Source organism: Typopeltis vanoorti, chromosome 6, assembly GCF_054136105.1.
Source record: "Typopeltis vanoorti isolate ZY-2024b chromosome 6, IOZ_Tvanoo_1.0, whole genome shotgun sequence".
Taxonomy (NCBI): domain Eukaryota; kingdom Metazoa; phylum Arthropoda; class Arachnida; order Uropygi; family Thelyphonidae; genus Typopeltis; species Typopeltis vanoorti.
In genome coordinates this window covers 128,736,278-128,755,635 of record NC_143554.1, presented here as the reverse complement: position 1 = coordinate 128,755,635, position 19,358 = coordinate 128,736,278, and the positions used below count along the sequence as shown (strand labels likewise).

The window sequence follows — 19,358 nt, the reverse complement described above, 5'->3', positions numbered from 1 at the left end:
AGTGAATCAAGTGAATAGTATGGACAAATGATAATGGGCATCAGTTTAATGTTGAGATAAAGTTATGCATTTTGGGGTAAATAGATTACAAGTTATGTACCACATTGATTGAACTGTAATCCAGGAAATAGATGAAGCTAGGGAGGGATATTTAGGGGTGGTGTTAGAGAGGCGAAGTTTAGAGGGCATATTGCTAAGGTAGCTCATAAGATTATTTGGCTATTGAAGAACACATTAGCATGTAGAGATAAGGAAGTTATTCCTCTTTATGAGACCTCGATATGTCTACATCTGAATTACTATGCACGAGTCTGGTCTCCTGGGATTTTGCATAATGAGGAAGTGGTGGAGAGGATTCAGAGGCAAGCAACCAAGATGGTCTGTGGAATGTTTCCTATGAGGATAGACTGAGGGTATGTGGACTGAAGAAGTTGGTTGATAGGCAAAAAAGATGGATATGATAGAAACGTTTCAGCACTTAGCTAGAGGGGGAGGGGGGGGTCAGGAAGAACAAGAGGTCATCCCTGGAAGTTAGTATAGAAGTGTGGTTAACTAAGGGTGTAAGGACTAGATTTTGCACTTTGAGAGTTGTGAATGAATGGTTTCCAGAGTCAGATGTTAGTGCTTTGTCTGTTTAATGGGTTCAAGGAGAGGTATGATTTCCCACGATGAGTAGCCTGATTCAATGGAGGTGCCTGTACAATAATAATAATAAGCACATTAAAAATAAAGAAGTCAATGAAATTAATATTTCCTTACTGAACCTAAATGCACAATGAAAGAGGGCTAGAAAACAATATTTGAACATTCAATGTTCCATGACATTGTTTAAATATCATGAAACATTGAATGTAGACCACACCACATAATGTAGACTACATGATTTTAGAGAGTAAATTAAAAAAATCATTCCATCAATCTGTTCACTGGCCATCCACAGATGCCACATGGTCACTCCAATGCTTGGTGATGTGCCACACCAGACCTTGCCATGTAATCGTGTACCATGCTCTTCTGGAGACTTCAACTCTCGGAAGATCAGTCACTACACACACCATGCATCTATCTCATTGACAGTCTACCCCCTTCCTCTTTTACGAGGAACTTTACCTTCTATTACTGTGGTGAGAAGCAAATCTTCCATCTTCTCGATGTGTCCAAAGTATTTTAACTTTCTTCTGTCAATATCCTTAAGAAGCTTTAAAGTTCTACTGATCTTTTCTAACCCCCAATCATTTGCATGCCTTTCAGTATATGATATCCTCAACAGCTTTCTGTAACACCTCAAATCAAAAGCAGCTATCATTTTCTTATCTGACTTCTTTAGGTTATTTTTTCTAATAGTCGCTATTGGAAAAACAACTGCATCCAAAATCCTCAACCTTGTTCCCAAGGAGACAGATCCGCTCTTCCACATTTTAGACAAGTCTCTGACTGTTGTTTTAGCCATTCCTAATCATCTTCTGAACTTTCTTCAGCAATTCTTCAGATTCATAATGGATCCCAGGTACTCAAACTTGCTGACTTCCTCAATTCTTTCTCCATTAAGGTACACTGGTTCCCAAAAAATCATTCCTGAAAAAAGAATTCACTTATGAACCAGTAAAAGAATATTTTTAAACTCTGATAAAATCTTTTACCGCAACACAGAAAACAGTTGCAATGCTGAAACAATGATATGACCACAGCTGTGGAAATGGTACAAAAACAAGTCACAAGGATGACAGATCGAAATTATTGAAAGGTCATGAAATTCTTTTATTATTATTATATGAACCTCCAGAGAGTCCAATGACTCATCGAGGGAGGGCACCTACTCCACAACTCTCCGTCTCTATCACTCAATCCACCAACTACAACAAGCCGCAACTACTTTCATCATATACACCAACACCATCTACCGCCGACCACCACCACTAGTATTTTCAAAGACAATCACAAACATCCATGCCCACGGAGGGATTCGATCCTGTAACCTTTTAGCTGGAGAGCAGATACGCTAACCACTCGGTCAACCAGGCCACCATTATATGGTAGGTGAGGAGAGAACAAGAGAGTATCCATGTGTGGCTAAAAAAGGGGTGAGATAGATTTTTCTCTCACTGAGCAGAACAGTTTGTCTGTTAAAGTGGTGAATGCAAGTAGAGTGAATGAGTTTAAGACAAGGTATGACAGCTGGTGTGGGTAATGTACGAGTTCCCTCAACAAGTCAATGATTTCCTGGAGGTCTGATGATATGTCATTTAATGTAAATTAAAGAACATATTGTCCTTACTCCATAAAGAATGTCATGGAGATCAGTATTTAAGGTACTAGTGCAAGAATATCTTGAAGCTTGGAATGTTTGCACATCACCAACTTTGTCCAATGAAGAGGCAAGATGGAACATATCAGCAGAACTATAAATATGAATTGGGATGAATATTCCATCTTTCGGGGGATGCCTGTAACCCCTAGAAAGCATGTCCCCCAGGTGGAAGATTGGGGAATGCCTCCCAGAAATGGGTGGTAGGAGGGGGAATGAAATACCTCCCGCGGACCAACGGGTATGCAGCAGAGGAATGGCAAGCAGGATGCATTAATTGCCTAAAATCTTTAAAGATGAATCAGCCAGCAAATAGAAGCAGAAATAATGCTACTGCATATGGGAGAGCCAACGTGCCTAACTCAAGCCCATGATGTAGAGTATGCGAGAAGACAGCAATGTGGAACGCAAACTGTATATATAATATTTCAACCATCAACATCAGAACATTGTACAAATCTGGAAAATTAAAACTGATAGAGAGAGAACTTGAAGTGTTCAAATGGGAAATAGTGGGAGTTGCAGAGACCCACTAGACAGGTGAGGGAAAAATCGACATAAAAAATGCAAGCATATTTTACTCAGGAAGGAAAGATAACCATCACAGAGAAGGTGTGATGGTTATCTAATAATTAATAATTAAAAAATGGCTCCTAAACTCAATAGTTGATGTAAGACCAATTTCCTCTAGAATCATCTCGTAAGATTCAAAGCAAATGAAAAAGGAATATATATATATAAATAATAGAAGTTTATGCCCCAGACCAATCATGTGAAAAGGAAGAATATAGCCAATTTCTTGAACAACTGCAAGAATAAAAAATATCCTGATTATTATGGGAGATTTTAATGCAAAGATCGGTCAGTACTCTAAAGATAAAGCCGAAGCAATGGGAAAATTTGGTCATAGAGAGATGAATGAGAGTGGGAAGAGGACTTGATTAATATTTGCAAAATGAACCAACTGTTAATCACAAATACCTTATTCTACTACAGGCCACAACAAAAATACATCTGGACATCACCAAACAATGAAATCAAAAACTGTATATATTATATAATCGTTAATAAGAAATGGAAACATTCCTTCCAAAATGTCAAAACATTAAAAAAGATTGACACAGATACAGACCATGAACTACTATCGACCAAACTAAAAATCAGTTTCAAAAGAAAGAGAATAAATCACCAAAAACAAAAGATAGACATATCAAAACTCAATGATAGCTCGACAAGATCCAACTATAAGAGAACATTAAAAGAAAAATTAAATAATCTTGCTTTAGATACAGTCTCAGAGTCTTGGAAAAAAGGTAAAGAAATTATTAAAGAAACAGAAACAAAACACCTGGGCTACCAGACAAAAGTAAATAAAGATTGGCCTACACCAGAGATTTTGGACTTATGGGAGCAAAGAATATCCAAAACTAACCTCTCAAAAGAAGATAATGAAAAAAATAGAATATTATACAAAAGTTTGAAAAAAGAAATAGACAAAAAATACAGATTAGCAAAAATCACATATTTAGAAGAAAAAGCAGGAATATGTGAAGGAACATACAAAAAACATGACTCGAGACCATTTATGAAATAGTTGAAGAGATAACTAGAACATACTCACCCAACCCAGTTTCAATATTACAAAAAGATGGAACCACAACAAGTAGCTATGAAACAATAAGAGAAATATGGACTAATCATTTTAAAGAAACATTAGCAGCTTAAGAAAACATATATCAAGATGCCTTCAACCAAGAAGAAGCTTCTGATACTAAATGAAGAAATACATAGAGCAATCAAGCAAATGAAAAAAAAATAAAGCACCAGGCATAGACAACATTCAAAAAGAACTTCTAGAAAAAGGGGGAGAAAGCATAATAAATTACCTAAGGGAACTGCTCAACAAAATACTAAAGAAAGGATAAATTTAGTTTAATCCTTTATCCAAGTGTAAGCAAACAAAGTTTGCACCTGATTTTCTTGCTTATATTGATGCTGATTTGTTTACTTACACTTGGATAAAGGATTAAACTAAATTTATTATAGTCTAACCAAGTGGGAAAAAACTTTCAACAACTAAAGAAAAAAAATTTACCAGCAGAACGGAGAACAGGCCAAATCATACACATCCACAAAAAAGGAGATGTCAGATCCTGCACTAACTATAGACCTATCACCTGTCTAAGCCATTGTTATAAAATATTCATCAGGATTCTTCGAAACAGAGTTAAACATTCCTATGAAGAACAGATGGAAGAAGAGCAAATGGATTTAGAAATAGCAGAAGTACAATAGATGCAATTTTCATACTAAACAGATTAGCAGATCTTATGAGAGACAAAAATAAAAAACTCTACTGCTGTTTTATCGACTTCAAACAAGCTTTTGACTCGATAAACAGAAGCAAACTCATTAAAATTCTAGAAAACAGAGGGTTTGACAATATTAAATGGTATCAAGAATTACTATTTAGAAACACATGCAATAGAGAATTACAAAAACATAGAAACAGATCAAATAGCAATTAAAAAAGGAGTTATGCAAGGCTGTCCATTGTGACCATATTTATTTAATCTGTACTTAAAAGAAGTAGTAGATGAAAGACTACAGATGTGTGAAGGCATAACTGTAAATGGAAGAAATATAACACATTTAAAGTATGCTGAAGACATAGTTCTCACTACAGACGGCCAAGAAAAATCAGAAAATACCCTGGCCAACTTGCATCAAACAAGTAACAAATATGATATGAAAATCAATTTTAGTAAAACAAAACTAATGGTAATAGGAAGAAAAAGGGAAGCAATCCAAATGAAAATAGGAAACAATAATATAGAACAAGTAGTTCAATTACCTTGGATCAACGATCAGTGAAGATCTAGACTATTTCGAAACCATCAAACACAGAATCAATAATGGATGGATAACAATGGGCAGACTATAAAAAATATGGAACAATAAAAGATTAGGCATAGAACTCAAATTAAAGATATATAAAACAATGATAATTACCACAGTACTCTATGACTCAGCATTCTGAGTCATAGAGTACCACAGTACTCTATGGCTCAGAATGCTGGATCTTAAGAAAAAAAAGAAATTGATAAACTCAATGCTTTTGTAATGAAATGTCTAAGAAAAAAATTAATAGAACAAACTGGGAAGAAAGAAAAACAAATGAAAAAGTCAGAGATGAACTAACTTTAAAGAAACAATAATTACAGCAATAATTACTAAAAAAAGAGCCAACTAAGCTGGTTTGGATATGTTTCAAGAATGAACCCAGAAAGACTACCAAACATATTATTATTAAATGATAGAATTGAAGGACAGCCCAGCAGAGGAAGACCAAGAAAGAACAGGATTGACAATATTAAAGACAGCAACCATCTTAAACTCCATAATAGAACTTCATAAAAAGACAGAAAGCAGACAGAAAGAAATGGCAAAAATTTGTATTTGAGGAACTCAACCCACCATGAGCGGAAGAGAAAAAGAATATTGCATACTATGTGTTGCATTCCTTACTGTATGTCAGAGTATGACAAAAGACAGTTTTCAACAGATGCAGTGAATTTGAAACTGGTTTTAAACATGTGACACAAGCACCTCCGTAGCGCAATTTGAAGAACAAAGATAAGTTGCGCCCTTCACATGGAAAATGCCTAAGTTCAGTTCTTGAAGTAAAGAGAAGAATTTTTATATTGGTTTTTTTCAACTGAAGGTGAGTTAACCGATGGTATATCTATCAAACTTCTGCTCACCATCTCTCACAGAAATATGATATTATTAAATGACTTCTCTCAAGAGCTAATTATCTGTTCTCCACCAAACCTCTTCCAAAAGCACTGTCAACAGTTATTACAACCAAAACAACAATTTTTCCTCCATCCTCTATTAAAAGAGATGACTCATACAATTGCCATCCTATATGTTATAGGCATCTCAAGAATGCATTTCTTATATCTTAAAGTTTAATATCATCCCCACGTTCAAGCCTATCAATTCAATTAGCTCTAAGCTATCATCTCCAAAACATAAAATTCCACCTCTACTCTTATCTGGAGTGTACTCAGTCCCATGCAACTGACAGTTATTCTACCTTGGACAAACAAGGGAATCTGTTTCTATATGCATTTTGGAACACCAACTTATTAGTAATCCTATGAAGAACATGGGATTACTAATACTAGTCATGGTGTGCTTTGGAATGACACCAAATTACTTACACAGATGTTCCCATTCCCATAATCTCAATCTTAACGGTACTTTCCATGGCAAAAATCTGGGAAATTATTAAGAACTATATGGTTTAATATTATATAAGTTATTTTATTTTTGACCAAGTGCACACACTTCATTAAATCATAATAGAACTTGTTTTATCACTTGCCTATCTCATGACGGCATACAAGGAGAGATTCTATTTTTATACCTTCACTGTTTAATTTTTATCAATGATAGATGGAAATTAAGACCTAATTGAAATACCTGTAGTTTAATCAATCTTAAATAATTTTCAGCTGTGAACACACATTTATCCCTCAATCAATGTATATCTGATAATATTGTAGTCCTGACAAATAAGATTAATTTGGAGGAAAACTGTTAATATGAATTTATTAATAATGTATGTCATTTAGTGCTATCACAGCATTTTACAAAGTCTTTTCAAAGTACTCATCATGGCCCTGATGATACATGGTTTTGAGATGATGTTTGAAATTGTCATTTCAGACTACCTTACATTGAAATATTGTTGTAAGTATATTTGGTTTAAGTTCAGAACTTATTATGCAGGCGGAGATTAATTTAATTAAGCCTATTCTTTCAAGTTTGTAGGTTGATGGATGAAGAATGACCATTAAGATCTATGGCTGCATCATTTTAGAACTGTGTAAATAACATCATAACCAATCACAGTTTAATAAATTATATGATGTTTATTTTCAATTGTCCTGTTCTACTTTTTTTCATTTTGCTCCTCATGTGCTGCTTTTAATTATGTACTTTTTGAAACATTGTTGATTCTTTAATAAAAAGCATATTAAAAATAACTTAAATGTGATAGAGACACACTGTGCATGTAACTGAATTTGCTCCAATGTTCATAATACTTGAAGTATATACATTCACAGAAACTGCATCACTTGATGTAACCCATGTTTTTTTTTGGTAATTAAATTTGAATGCCTATATGAAAAGGGATAATAACATAATAACTGTCACAAATAATGAAGAAGGCAATTCGATATTTTTATTTTTGATTAATATTTGGCTTTTTTTTTTTTTTAGTACAAGATGCGACATCATTAGGAAATGACAATAAACTTCATAATTTTGCAAATATTTCAAAATGGAGTGGATATTTTCACTGGAAAAACTAATACAGTATCAAATATTAGGTTCAACTACACAGTTTTACTAATATTCAAAGCTAAAAAATTCACTTATTGCTAATTAAGAGGGAGATGTTTATTTTTAACAATATATAGTACATCACTTCGGCAATTCAATAGTAGAGGTATGTCAGTTTCTGTTCACTTAAAACCTTGATATTCCAGGTCTACCTACTCACTGATGAGACCTCAAAAAAGGTTGAAACCGGTCTGGATAGTGACCTCTTCTCATAATGTAAAACAATATATATACATCTCTTAGGAGCTGGGTTTTACATTATGAAAGAATATTAAAGTTAGTGAAGGATCTTGCTCCACCTTTGCATGGAGTTGCCCTGGTGTTGTACTTTCCAAGTGATCATTTACACTTGGTTCCGCCAATAGTTTTTTCACATTGAAACTCTATGGATGTCGATGGATTTTGACCCGAGTTTCGTACCCGGCTATAAAATAAAACGCGATTTAACATCTCCCTCTTAATTAACAAATTCTCCAGTTAAATAGCCTTGTGGCTTATTATCTTGTTGCTGTTTAGTACTTTGTGGGTCCTCCTCTTGCCTTTATTACAGTTTGGCACTAGTGAGGCATTGACAAAATCAATTTCCTGATGGATACAACTATTAATTCATGGTTCCATACCCTTATAATGGTTTCTTAGAGCTCTCGAAGTGTTTTCAGCTTCTTGTGCATTTCAATCTCCATTTGGTACAACAAATTCTCAACCACGTAGTCGCAAATCAAGCGTTCATTGAGCCACTTATTAACCTGCAACAAAAACTAAAGCTTTTTCAAGTATTAAACTCAATTCATGTGGTACATTTTAGGTTTATAATAGCATTATTACTATTTGCCCTATGACAAGGGGGCAGAGCCATCCTGAAAGATGCAGTTCATCATTATAGTAAAGTGGTCTCTGATAGTAGGCAGCAATTCTTTTTCTAAAATTTTCTGGTATATTTGCACATTCACTGAAGCTTGTGTGAAATGCAAGCAACCAACAACATGATACGACATGCAGTCTCCCAGCTCAACTGTTGACTCCAGACAGTCAGAAAAAATTACTCTTTTACATTGATCAGGAGTCCATCTGGCATGCTCTTTGCATCAATTTAACCAAGCCAATCTCTCTCTCTCTTTTTTTTTTTTGGTTTTACAAGGGTTTCATTTTTAGGATGCCTGGCTATCAGTCTCTGTTGAATGAGTCTTCTCCTGACAGTTACAGAGCTTGTCACAACTTCCATTTGTTCTTCCCAATCCTGTTTCAGTTCTTCGGATGATGCACAGCAATTTTTGAGAAAGAGCCACTTTAGAACTTGATCTTGACATGTGGTATGCAGTTGCTTTCTACCTTTCTTCCTTTCAGCAGATCTGGTTTTCTTCACTTTTGACAGCACCCATACCACAGTAAATTGACTATAGGACACCATTTTAGCTATTTCACAAGAGGAATAGCCTTCTCTATTCAAAGCTTGAATCACTTTTTCTGCAAGGTGTTAACTACACATAACTAGTTACAGCGATCTCAGCATGAGAATGTGAAACTATCTCTTACTGTCTATAGCATAAAAAATGTTGACACAATTGCAGCAACTATTACTTTAAACAGAAACCCATTAGAATGACAGATGATGCAATATAACAAAATATCTAATGATAAACAATGAAAATGAAGAGACCTCAATAAAAGTTGAAAACCAGTCTGGGTAGTGACCTTTCCCATAATGCATTAGCATTATACATGTCCACAAGGAGATGCTTTGCATTATGGAATACTAAGGCAAGGGCTGTGAAGTCATACCACCTTTACCACAAGTTGCCCCACTGAAAATACTTCAGGAGCCAACTTTGTTTGCTTACACTCGGATAAAAGATTAAACCAAGTATATAATTTCTTGGTATCTTTAATTTATAATGAAAATGATCATTTAACTACTAAAAACTATATTTAGGTAAGTTGATGGTCTCTATGAACATGAGTGTATTTTTACAGTTATTAAATTCATGTAAACATCTTTCCAATGTACCATAAGTGTTGTTAACTGTCAACATAATAAATGTCATATAAATCAAGTGGATATTAAATATTAAAGTGTTATTTCAAAGTCGAATGTAGAAACTATGAAAGTTTCAGCTTTGAAATAATGCTGGATTTAATATCCACTTGATTTATCTAATTTTGCATTGCTGAACTGAAGCCTTTTGGCTCTTTATTTTGTAAATAATAAATGTCATTTCAGTATTATAGACCAAGTTAAAATTACTGTGGTATTATATCACAGTAAATGGTAATATGAACTAAATTCACTTATTGCTGCTGTTTGATCTTTAGACAATTTTAACCCTTCCTAGAAGTTTTATGTTCCCAGGGAACATAACATAAGAAATGCACATTACAAGTGACTAAACATTTGAAAAGAACAATTTTTGCCTTTTCCAGATGTTTAGTTAGTTATGAACATTTATTAAAATGATCTAGAGTAATACTTACCTGATATGTTCCCAGTCAACTCCCTTAAAAAATGCATGCTGTTTAATTTCTTCTACACCATTATTTGCTCCTATTCTCCTCTCCGATTCACAGCAAAACCTCTGAATCAAATCACGGGCTTCATTGGAAATAGGGACTTCTGGTGGAAACACTAAGGTCTCTCTCCAATTCATAACCTTTCGATAAGTTTCTTGAGGAGTCTCTGAACAGAATGGAGGATAACCTGTGAAATAACATCATTTTTAATATTACATATGAAAAGTGATATTAAATCAGCAATCTTAGATTTCACTAAAATATTTATTGAGTGATACTTTTAGCACATGTATTTAATTGGATATATATCACAAGATTGGAAGGTGCACTCACTGCCCCACATACAACTTTCAGTAACATTTGGGAAGGACATGAAATCTGCCAGATTTTCACATAATATATTCCTCTGCATTTTATGTAGAGAAACACTTTCCCCTTCCTCTTAATATTTTAAGTCTCAATGGCTAGTCTGGACAAGTAACTCAGCTTCATAGAAACCTAATTAGAACTAAATATAGACATAACCAGATGACATAATGATAAAAATAGTAACAGAATGACAATACTTAAGGAAAAATTATTACTTAGAGAATTTTCAGCTACATTTCCTGACAAACGTCAATAAATATAGATGAAAAGAGATTCTGTGAGTTAGAACACCACTTTAAGTGGGTGTGACAATATATGCTATTGAGTGCAGTAGGAATACTCCATCTACAACTATTAGAAGCTAAAGAAATATATTTAAATAATTACTAATTCATGAAACACAAGGATGAGTGCTCCCCTTACACATCTGGAATGGAAATTCTAGATACTATTAGTTCTTCATGAACATCAAGGGTAAATTACCTTGGGTTTACTGAATTAATTTTCTCAAGAAATTCATGACGTACCAATAAGGAAAAGTTTCAGACAGAAAAAAAAAAAAAGTCATCAAGGTATATGTGCCAAATAGGTGGCTTAGTAGAAAAAATAGTAAGAGTCTGTTTTTGAAATTATTCCATAATAATAATTTGCTAGAGTTGGGGAAGTTGAAGGAACTGCAATGGGATCTCTTATCTGTTTATAAAGTTTGTTTTGAACAAGAAAAGTAACCACAATTTATGACATAGTAATTAATAAATTAATTAATAATTATGGCTTTCATCTAAATCCTCCTACAGAAAAAGTTTCTAGAATTTCCATTTTCCATACGTAAAAGGAGTGTTGGAGAAAATTGCAAGATGCCAAATTGACCTACAAGTTTATTTCCATCCAGTTCAAAAATTAAATTCCTTTCGAGACTTTACAAAAGATAAATATCCTCCTCGTTCTCATCCTGGAGTTTTACACAAATCCATTACTCATCATCAGGACTTTTAGGAGAACAATAGCTTCTTCACTTCATTCTCAGTTACTGTGTTGTGGTGCCTACGTACATGTGCCTTTTTTTGTAAGTTCCTTTTGAAGATGGCAACGTGATGCAGAAATATCGGAAATATTTATTAAAGTGTAATTTAATTTATATTCTTATGTATGTTGTCAATTCTTTAAGTGATTTAGGAAGAAACTAAGTTGGATTGTTTTGAATAATGACCAAAGGAATTCAGCCTATGAAGCTAGTGTATTACCTACTAATTGCATGTATTCATTTGGACAGTTTGCCTGTTTGGCAGGAAGAAAAAACCTGTTTTGAGGATTATGGAGGAGGTACAGCATTCTCTAAATCTTATAATAAAATAATATTAGTTTTTAAAAAAATTTAATAAAAAAGAGACAAGCTTCATATACTCAAAGAACTATACATGTTTGTCTAGAGCAGGCTTTTATAAGTATCCATGCCTAAGGTTTTCAAACCCACAACCTGTTGGTTGGAAAGCAGGTATGCTGTTCACTCTGCCAATCAGGCTAGCAAACGCTGTTTGCCAGCAAGCATTGTACAATTATCGAGTAAGCAAGCAAAGTATTTTTCAAAAAAAAAAAAAAAAAAAAAAAAACAGCCCGCCTAAATGCTAGATCTTAAATTTTAAGAGTAAACATTCTTTTTTCTTGAAGTATTATCATTAGTATCTAGAAAACACTTATTCGTATGGTATGGGATTTACAATAAAAGAAATTAGTGCTATATTTATTATACCATACAATGTGTTTTGTACTTCATACTACTTCCGACCACATGGAAAAATCTATAATAGGATACTTAAAAACCAAATTGAACTATATGAAACACCATTTCTTTCACTCAAAAATCAAGCACATTTCTTGAAAAACAGAAACACAACAGTGTTTCTGTTTTAGAAGATTGCTAGAAGGAACAAGAGATAAAAATCTTCCCTTAATCTTAAATTTCATATATTTCTCAAAACCCTTTGATTCAATCAATAGACTAAGATGTTCAAAATTCTTAGTTATTATGGCATACCTTTGAAAATAATCAAAACAATAGCAAAACCATACCAGAATTATTATGCAAGAGTAATGATTAATGGAAAGATGACTGAGAGCATTCCTATTTCCACTGGAGTTCTTCAAGGAGACTTTTTGGCACCATATCTTTTTATTATTACCCTTGATTATGTATTCTGACTCATAGGAAATGGGTCTGTTTTGCAGACATAGTACTGATTGACTAACATTCAGACTACCCAAAATCACTTAGATAATTTATGTAAAAATGCAGCCATGATTGGGTTGGCAGTTAAACTGCAGTAAAACTAATACTAAAGAACAGAATAGAAGGAAATATTGGGCTAAATGACAACATTATTGATGAAGTAAATGATTTTCAGTAGCTTGGTTACTACAAGGAAAGAAAGCTCTTCAATTCCATAAAATCCTAACTAAACTAACATCTGAAAATTCACTCATCACCACAAACACCAAAATTCATCTGAACAAAACCACCAATTAACCTATATTTACATATGGTATTTAGACATAGAACAGCACTACTCAATGAGCAGTTAATATCATCAACAGCTTGACACAACATGACTTCAAACAATAGTAGGATATACAGTACATGGCCAAATTGCACTCCTAATACTGTCATTTTTGAAGAAAGCCATCAAAGACCTCTAATAGAAACAATTAAAAAAAAAGTTAACTCAGATGGTTGGGACGCTAACTTAGACATCCACCTTTGCCTACGTTCAGTGCTCTCTACAGGCCAATTAATGGACACAGAAGATGAGGAAGACCAGAAAACAGTTTTGGCAATACATAAGCAAACTTCTTTTTTTGAAGATGAGGTTCACGAACCACCTGACATTTACCATTTGGCACTGTAAAACAGAGCAACTTGCTCACTTTCGTCTAACAAACTATCTTCATAAGTTTTTATGTGAATATTTCTATCTATATTTCCCTATCCATATATGAATGAATGAATAATAATGATGATGAATGATAATGTGTTTTAAATTTGAATTGAAATTAAAGTTTTATTATTGATAATACAAAAAGATTTTTTTCAGCGCAGTTAGAATAAGAACACAGCATCAATACACTATGAAATGAACAGAAAATTTATTTTCTGTTTATTTACAGTATATATGGTTATTCTGAGCAAGTTTAATTAATGCAAGCAAAGTATTTTTTCAAAAAACAACCCACTCAAACACTAAGCCTTAAATTTTAAGAGTAAATATTTTTTCACAACCTACAACAATGTAAACCTAAACCTGCACTATAAAGTTCACATCAATTTGACAATATTAATGAATTTTTACTGATTTATGAAAGTTTTAAGAGTTCATAGTGCATCAGCGCTCATCTTAACTGGTCCAATGCAATTAACAGTAGGATAACTTTGAATACTTTAATTTATCAATTAATTGTAAACCAAATCTGTGTAGAGTGGAGGACAATGAGTTTGTCTTAAGATATATTAGAAAACAATAATGAAGGAGAATGTTATATTTGGTTGGCATATTTGAATTACTCAAAGGTGTAAATATGTGAACCATCATTAATTAATCATCAATAAATTAAGATGCCAAGAAATTATATTCTTGGTTTAATCCCTTATCCAAGTGCGAGCAAACAAAGTTTGCGCCTGAACTATTTTCAGGACTCGGCGACTCATCTCTCTCATCTTCCTTTTTCCTTCTTTACCTTGCGGTGTCGAGGGTTTATTAATCATCAGACCTCCAACCATTCACAGGATAAGGTGGTCAAGCCCTATGCTTGGTGTATCCCATGTCCATAGTGCTGAGTTCTCAAGGCAAGTTTGCCTGCTTTGCAAGATGAAAAATCACAGGATAAACTGGGGGAAAAAAACCTACCATCCACACCAAAGACCGGTTAAGTTGGCTATGGCTGAGGAAGATCCTTCAGCACCTCAACAGAAGCTAATGACTTCCAACATCTATCTCTAATCCAGAGTATTTTAGTAATAAGGTGAAGACATCTTTTGGCTACTCGTATATGGAAATATGACTTCTGCATTACTTCAAGGTTTGGCTCCCACTGATGAGACCTCAATAAAGGTCTGGATAATGACCCTTCCCATAATGCATAGTATTATACACACCCGTAAGGATATGTGCTTTGCATTATGGAATACTAAGGCAAGTGATGCGAAGGCATTAGCTTCTATATACGAGTTGCCCAGTCCTGAAAATAGTTCAAACTCAAACTTTGTTTGCTTACACTTGGATAAAGAATTAAAAATAACATAATTTCTTGGCGTCTTTAATTTATAGTATAACCAAGTGAAAAAACTTCCAACAGGAATACGAGAGTGGTCTGAAAAGTTCTCGGCCTTGACCATAGATGGCGACACTATCAGCAAGATATTTTTTTTAAGTTGGTACATCTGTCATTAGCATTCATGTGAAATTGCAAGTCATTCTATCAAGTAGTTTGTTTTATACAGCTGTCTGAAGCAAAAGTGTTGTCTGTATCCCTTGAAATGAATAAAATTGAATATTATGCAGTTATAAAATTCTTTGTAAAAGAAGGTTTAACGCCAAAAGAAATTCGTTCGAAGTTCATAAAAGTTTATTATTATTATTATTATTATTGTTCCGGGAAACTCCAAGGAGTCGACAGACTCATCGAGGGAGGCCCTAACATCATGTCAAGAACAACTATTCAACATTCACATACTATCTATCATACCTTGCCTTGAACTCATTCACGGTCCTAGCACCCACAACAGACTCTGGAAGCTTATTCCACTCATTTACCACTCTCCAAGTAAAGAACCTAGCTCTAACACCCTTGTCAACCACGCTCTTGCCCAGCTTCCATGCATGGCCCCTAGTCCTCCCACCACCAGTCATATTTTCAAAAATATCTTCTAGATCAATCTTATAAAAACCCTTCAGTAATTTGAATGTCTCAATCATATCACCCCTCCTTTGCCTATCGTCCAATTTCTGCAACCCACAAATCTTCAACCTATTCTCATAAGGTTCATTCCACAGACCTGCTATCATCTTGGTCACTCGTCTCTGGACCCTCTCCACTTCCTCCCCATCACGAAGAAACCCTGGTGCCCATAACTGGGCACAGAAGTCCAGATGGGGTCTTATCAAGGCTCGATACAGAGGAACAACAACTTGTTCGTCTCTGCATGTTAAAGTATTTTTCAGAAGCCAAGTGATTTGGTGAGCTGTTTTAGTTACTTTTGCAATTACTTATGGGCACTCTTCTCCTTTGTTTTTGACAATTAAGAAATGAGCTGCTGAGTTTAAACATGGCTGTTCCAGCCTTGAAGATGATCCACGTGAAGGACATCCAAAAAAGTGTAACAACACTAGAAATCATCGATCAAGTGCACGATGTGGTATTGGATGACCAGTGAGTCAAATTGCATGAAATTGCTGAGACTATAAGCATTTCAAAAGAACATGTAGGATATATTTTGCATGAAGAATTGCATATGAAAAAGCTTTGTGCAAGATGGATACCAGGCTCACAGCAGATCAAAAATGCACTCACGAAAATTCTCTGAACAGTGCTTGGAGCATTTTAACAAGAATAAAACTAATTATTTGTGCATCAATTTATTACTATGGATGAAAACTTGGATTCACTATTACACACCAGAATCCAAACAGCAGTCAAAACAGTGGACAGAAGCTGGTTGTTCAGTGCCAAAGAAGACAAAGTCAGTTCCACCAGCAGGAAAGGTCATGGCATCAGTGTTTTGGGATGCTAAAGGCATTTTGTTTATCAATTATCTTGGAAAGGGTAAAACAATAACCGGGGAATATTATTCTGATCTTTTAACCAGACCACACAAAAAAATTCATTCATGAGAAGACCCTGTTTGCAAAGAAAAAATCATCTTTCATCAGGACAATGCACCTGTCCACAAAGGTGTTTTGGCAATGGGAAAATTAAAGGATAGGCACTATGAATTGTTGGAACATCCACCCTATTCCCCAGATTTGGCTCCCTCTGACTTCTATCTATTCCCAAAACTAAAACTCTTACTTGCTGGTCAGTATTTTTCTTCGATTCAAGGGTTGATTGCAGCTGTAAAGGGATAATTTTGCAGACCTTACTGAGAACCACTACAGGGATGGGATAATGGTGCTAGAGCATCGCTGGAATAAATGTATTAGTCTTAAGGGAGATTATGTTGAAAAATAAAAATAATTTTGAAATTATAAATTTGTTTTTTCGTTTTAGGCCGAGAACTTTTTAGACACCCTCATACATGTGGTTTGATAGAGTAGCAAATTATCTGGTAAAATTAGTTGTGTATTTCTCTCATTTATTTATATTTCACTTTGTTGCCTAAGAATCTTCTTTTGTTTACTGAGACTCAGTATACATTTTATGCAATAATAGGATACATAATATCTGATCATTGTCAGAATTATTCACACTTTTGGGAATCCTATATTCATTAGTTTTTTTTTCCTAAGTGGCAGCAGCTCTTCTGTCTTATCAATAATAGATATCTCAAACATGCTAGTATTTTGTTGTAGATCAACAACTTCTTATAATACACAAGTATTCATTTTTATTCAGGAATAGATGAATTTTTACATCTGTTGTTACCGAAGGCTAGAATAAAAATGTTGCTATACTGTTAAAAAACTTTCCAACCTCAGTATTTATATTAATACAGAGTTATGTTAAAATTGGGAGAATGAAGTAATTAATATTAATGGCATAAGGGAGGACAGTGAAAGAATTGTAGGGAATGTAGCAGAAGGAGTGAATGTTAGTTGCACAAAATATGAGAGTATGAAAGAAGTGGGTGAATATCATGTAGATATGAGGTGATAGTGTGCATAATCCTTTACAGGAAAAAATCTGAGCAGCTGGAGCAATGATTAGCTTCTAGTACAGTAGGAGGGAGAAAAAGAAAAAATAATGGGAAAAGTATAAAAGTGAAAAAACTGGTAGTAAGGAGAAGGCATTGTATGGAGATTCAATGATAAGAGGTGTACTTAATGAGAATGTGATGAAAGCATGTTTTCTAGTTGTGAATATCAAGCAAAGTAGTTAGTTTGTAGGACTGTCCCATGGGACAAATGAGTGTGGGTGCAGAAATAACGAACACTTGGGTGAAGTTTCCCAGGTTTCAAATCTGAATGAGTTGGTAATGAAATTATGCAAGGATAATGTGTGGATTTAAGGAGCTGTTGAAATGCATGTACATGAATGCTAGAAGTACAACTTGGCCAAAATGATAAGCATCAGTGAGACGCCACAAAACGATATACTTACAAGCATAGAAATAAGTGATATTTTATTTTCAGCGAGGACAGAGGGAATAAGGCAAGAGGAAGAGTATTACTAATGATAGCTCTTCAACCAACAAAAGTAGTAAAGGATTTTAAAACTGAGGGAGATTATTTGTTTGAGGCTATCTGGTGTAAGACAGAGGCCAACAGGACAAAATGTGTTGTCGGTTGTTGCTATAGACTTTGGGGGGGGGATCCAAAGGAGGATATGAATGCCATGCATTGGCAGATTAGCACAATGAATGCAGGCTAAACAATTATCATGGAGGACTTCAACTATGGGGGAGGAGGAGGAAAGAGCACATGGCAAGATGGAAATAGAATTTATACAGTCAGTAAGGAATAATTACCTGAAACAGCATCTGATGGATGGGGGGGGGCTAGGATTTTGAGAGATCTGCAATAGCATCAGTATCTATGATAGCAATAGCAATTCTACCTCTGGTTGGGAAAAGTGACCATGCAGTCTTGTTCTGGGAGGGTTTTGTCATAATCGCTGGATTTGTCCTAAAAATCCAGTGATTATGACAAACGTAGCTTAGAGCAGTGCTGTGGCATAAGAAGCTACAAAGAAAGAATGTTAGTGGTGCATGGGAAGTGGTCAGAGATTGTTTGAGAGAGGCAGTATCAGACAGCATACTGAAGGCAGGAGGTTAAACTGAGCAGGAATTAAATGAATGAGTAGCAATATAAAGCAGAAGTTTTAAAGAAAGAAAGCATTGTGGAAGGAACATAAACAAAATGGTGATCAGCATGCTCATGAGTAATACAAAGCACAGGCAAGTAGGGTAAGGAAGGCTAAACTAAATTATGAGAGAAAAGTATTTTAGCTAAATGAACCAAAGTAAATTCAAAAGTTTTTTTTTTTGCTATATAATAAGTAAAAGAAATGATTATATAAGGATAACTTTATTTAATGCCGATGGTAGGAAGGCAACATAAGCAGAATTAATAGTTGCACTACTAAGTGATCACTTTGCAACAGTTTATCATCCAAGTGGAGTTACTTTGCAGTTACTAATGTGAGAATTGAAGTAGATGAACTGGAGGTGCTTAGCGTATTGAAAAATATCAATGTAAATACACCAGTAAGACTGGATATACATCAGCTCACGTGCTACAAGAATGTGCAAGAGAACTGGCGGTGCCTCTGAAGTTGTTTAACTAAAGTCTCAGCTCTAGCAAGATTCCAAAGGAGTGGAAAGAGGGTAAGATAATTCCATCACATAAAGGTGGTTCTAAGGCAGAAGCAGCAAATTACAGACCAATTAGTATCTCAGAAGTGGCTATTAAAGTATTGGAAAAGTTGGTTAAAGGTAAAATTCAGGAATGTGTAGATGGTAATAGTCTATGGTGAGTAGCACAGCTTTGTAAAAAGTAGGTTCCTGATTTAGTAATTTATTTCATTTTATAATAAAGTGACAGTGGAAATGGAT

At 34.5% G+C, this 19,358-nt stretch overlaps 1 protein-coding gene across 7 annotated transcripts in view; it reads right to left on the bottom strand.

Annotated features, from left to right (window-relative positions):
- trc (Serine/threonine-protein kinase tricornered) overlaps positions 1–19,358 on the bottom strand; it is a 274,402-nt gene that overhangs the window by 13,346 nt on the left and 241,698 nt on the right. For all 7 annotated transcript variants that reach the window (XM_090394419.1, XM_090394418.1, XM_090394421.1 and 4 more), the window contains one exon: positions 10,193–10,415. In XM_090394419.1, the coding sequence (XP_090250545.1) occupies positions 10,193–10,415 (223 nt within the window). The remainder of the gene's footprint in view (positions 1–10,192; positions 10,416–19,358) is intronic.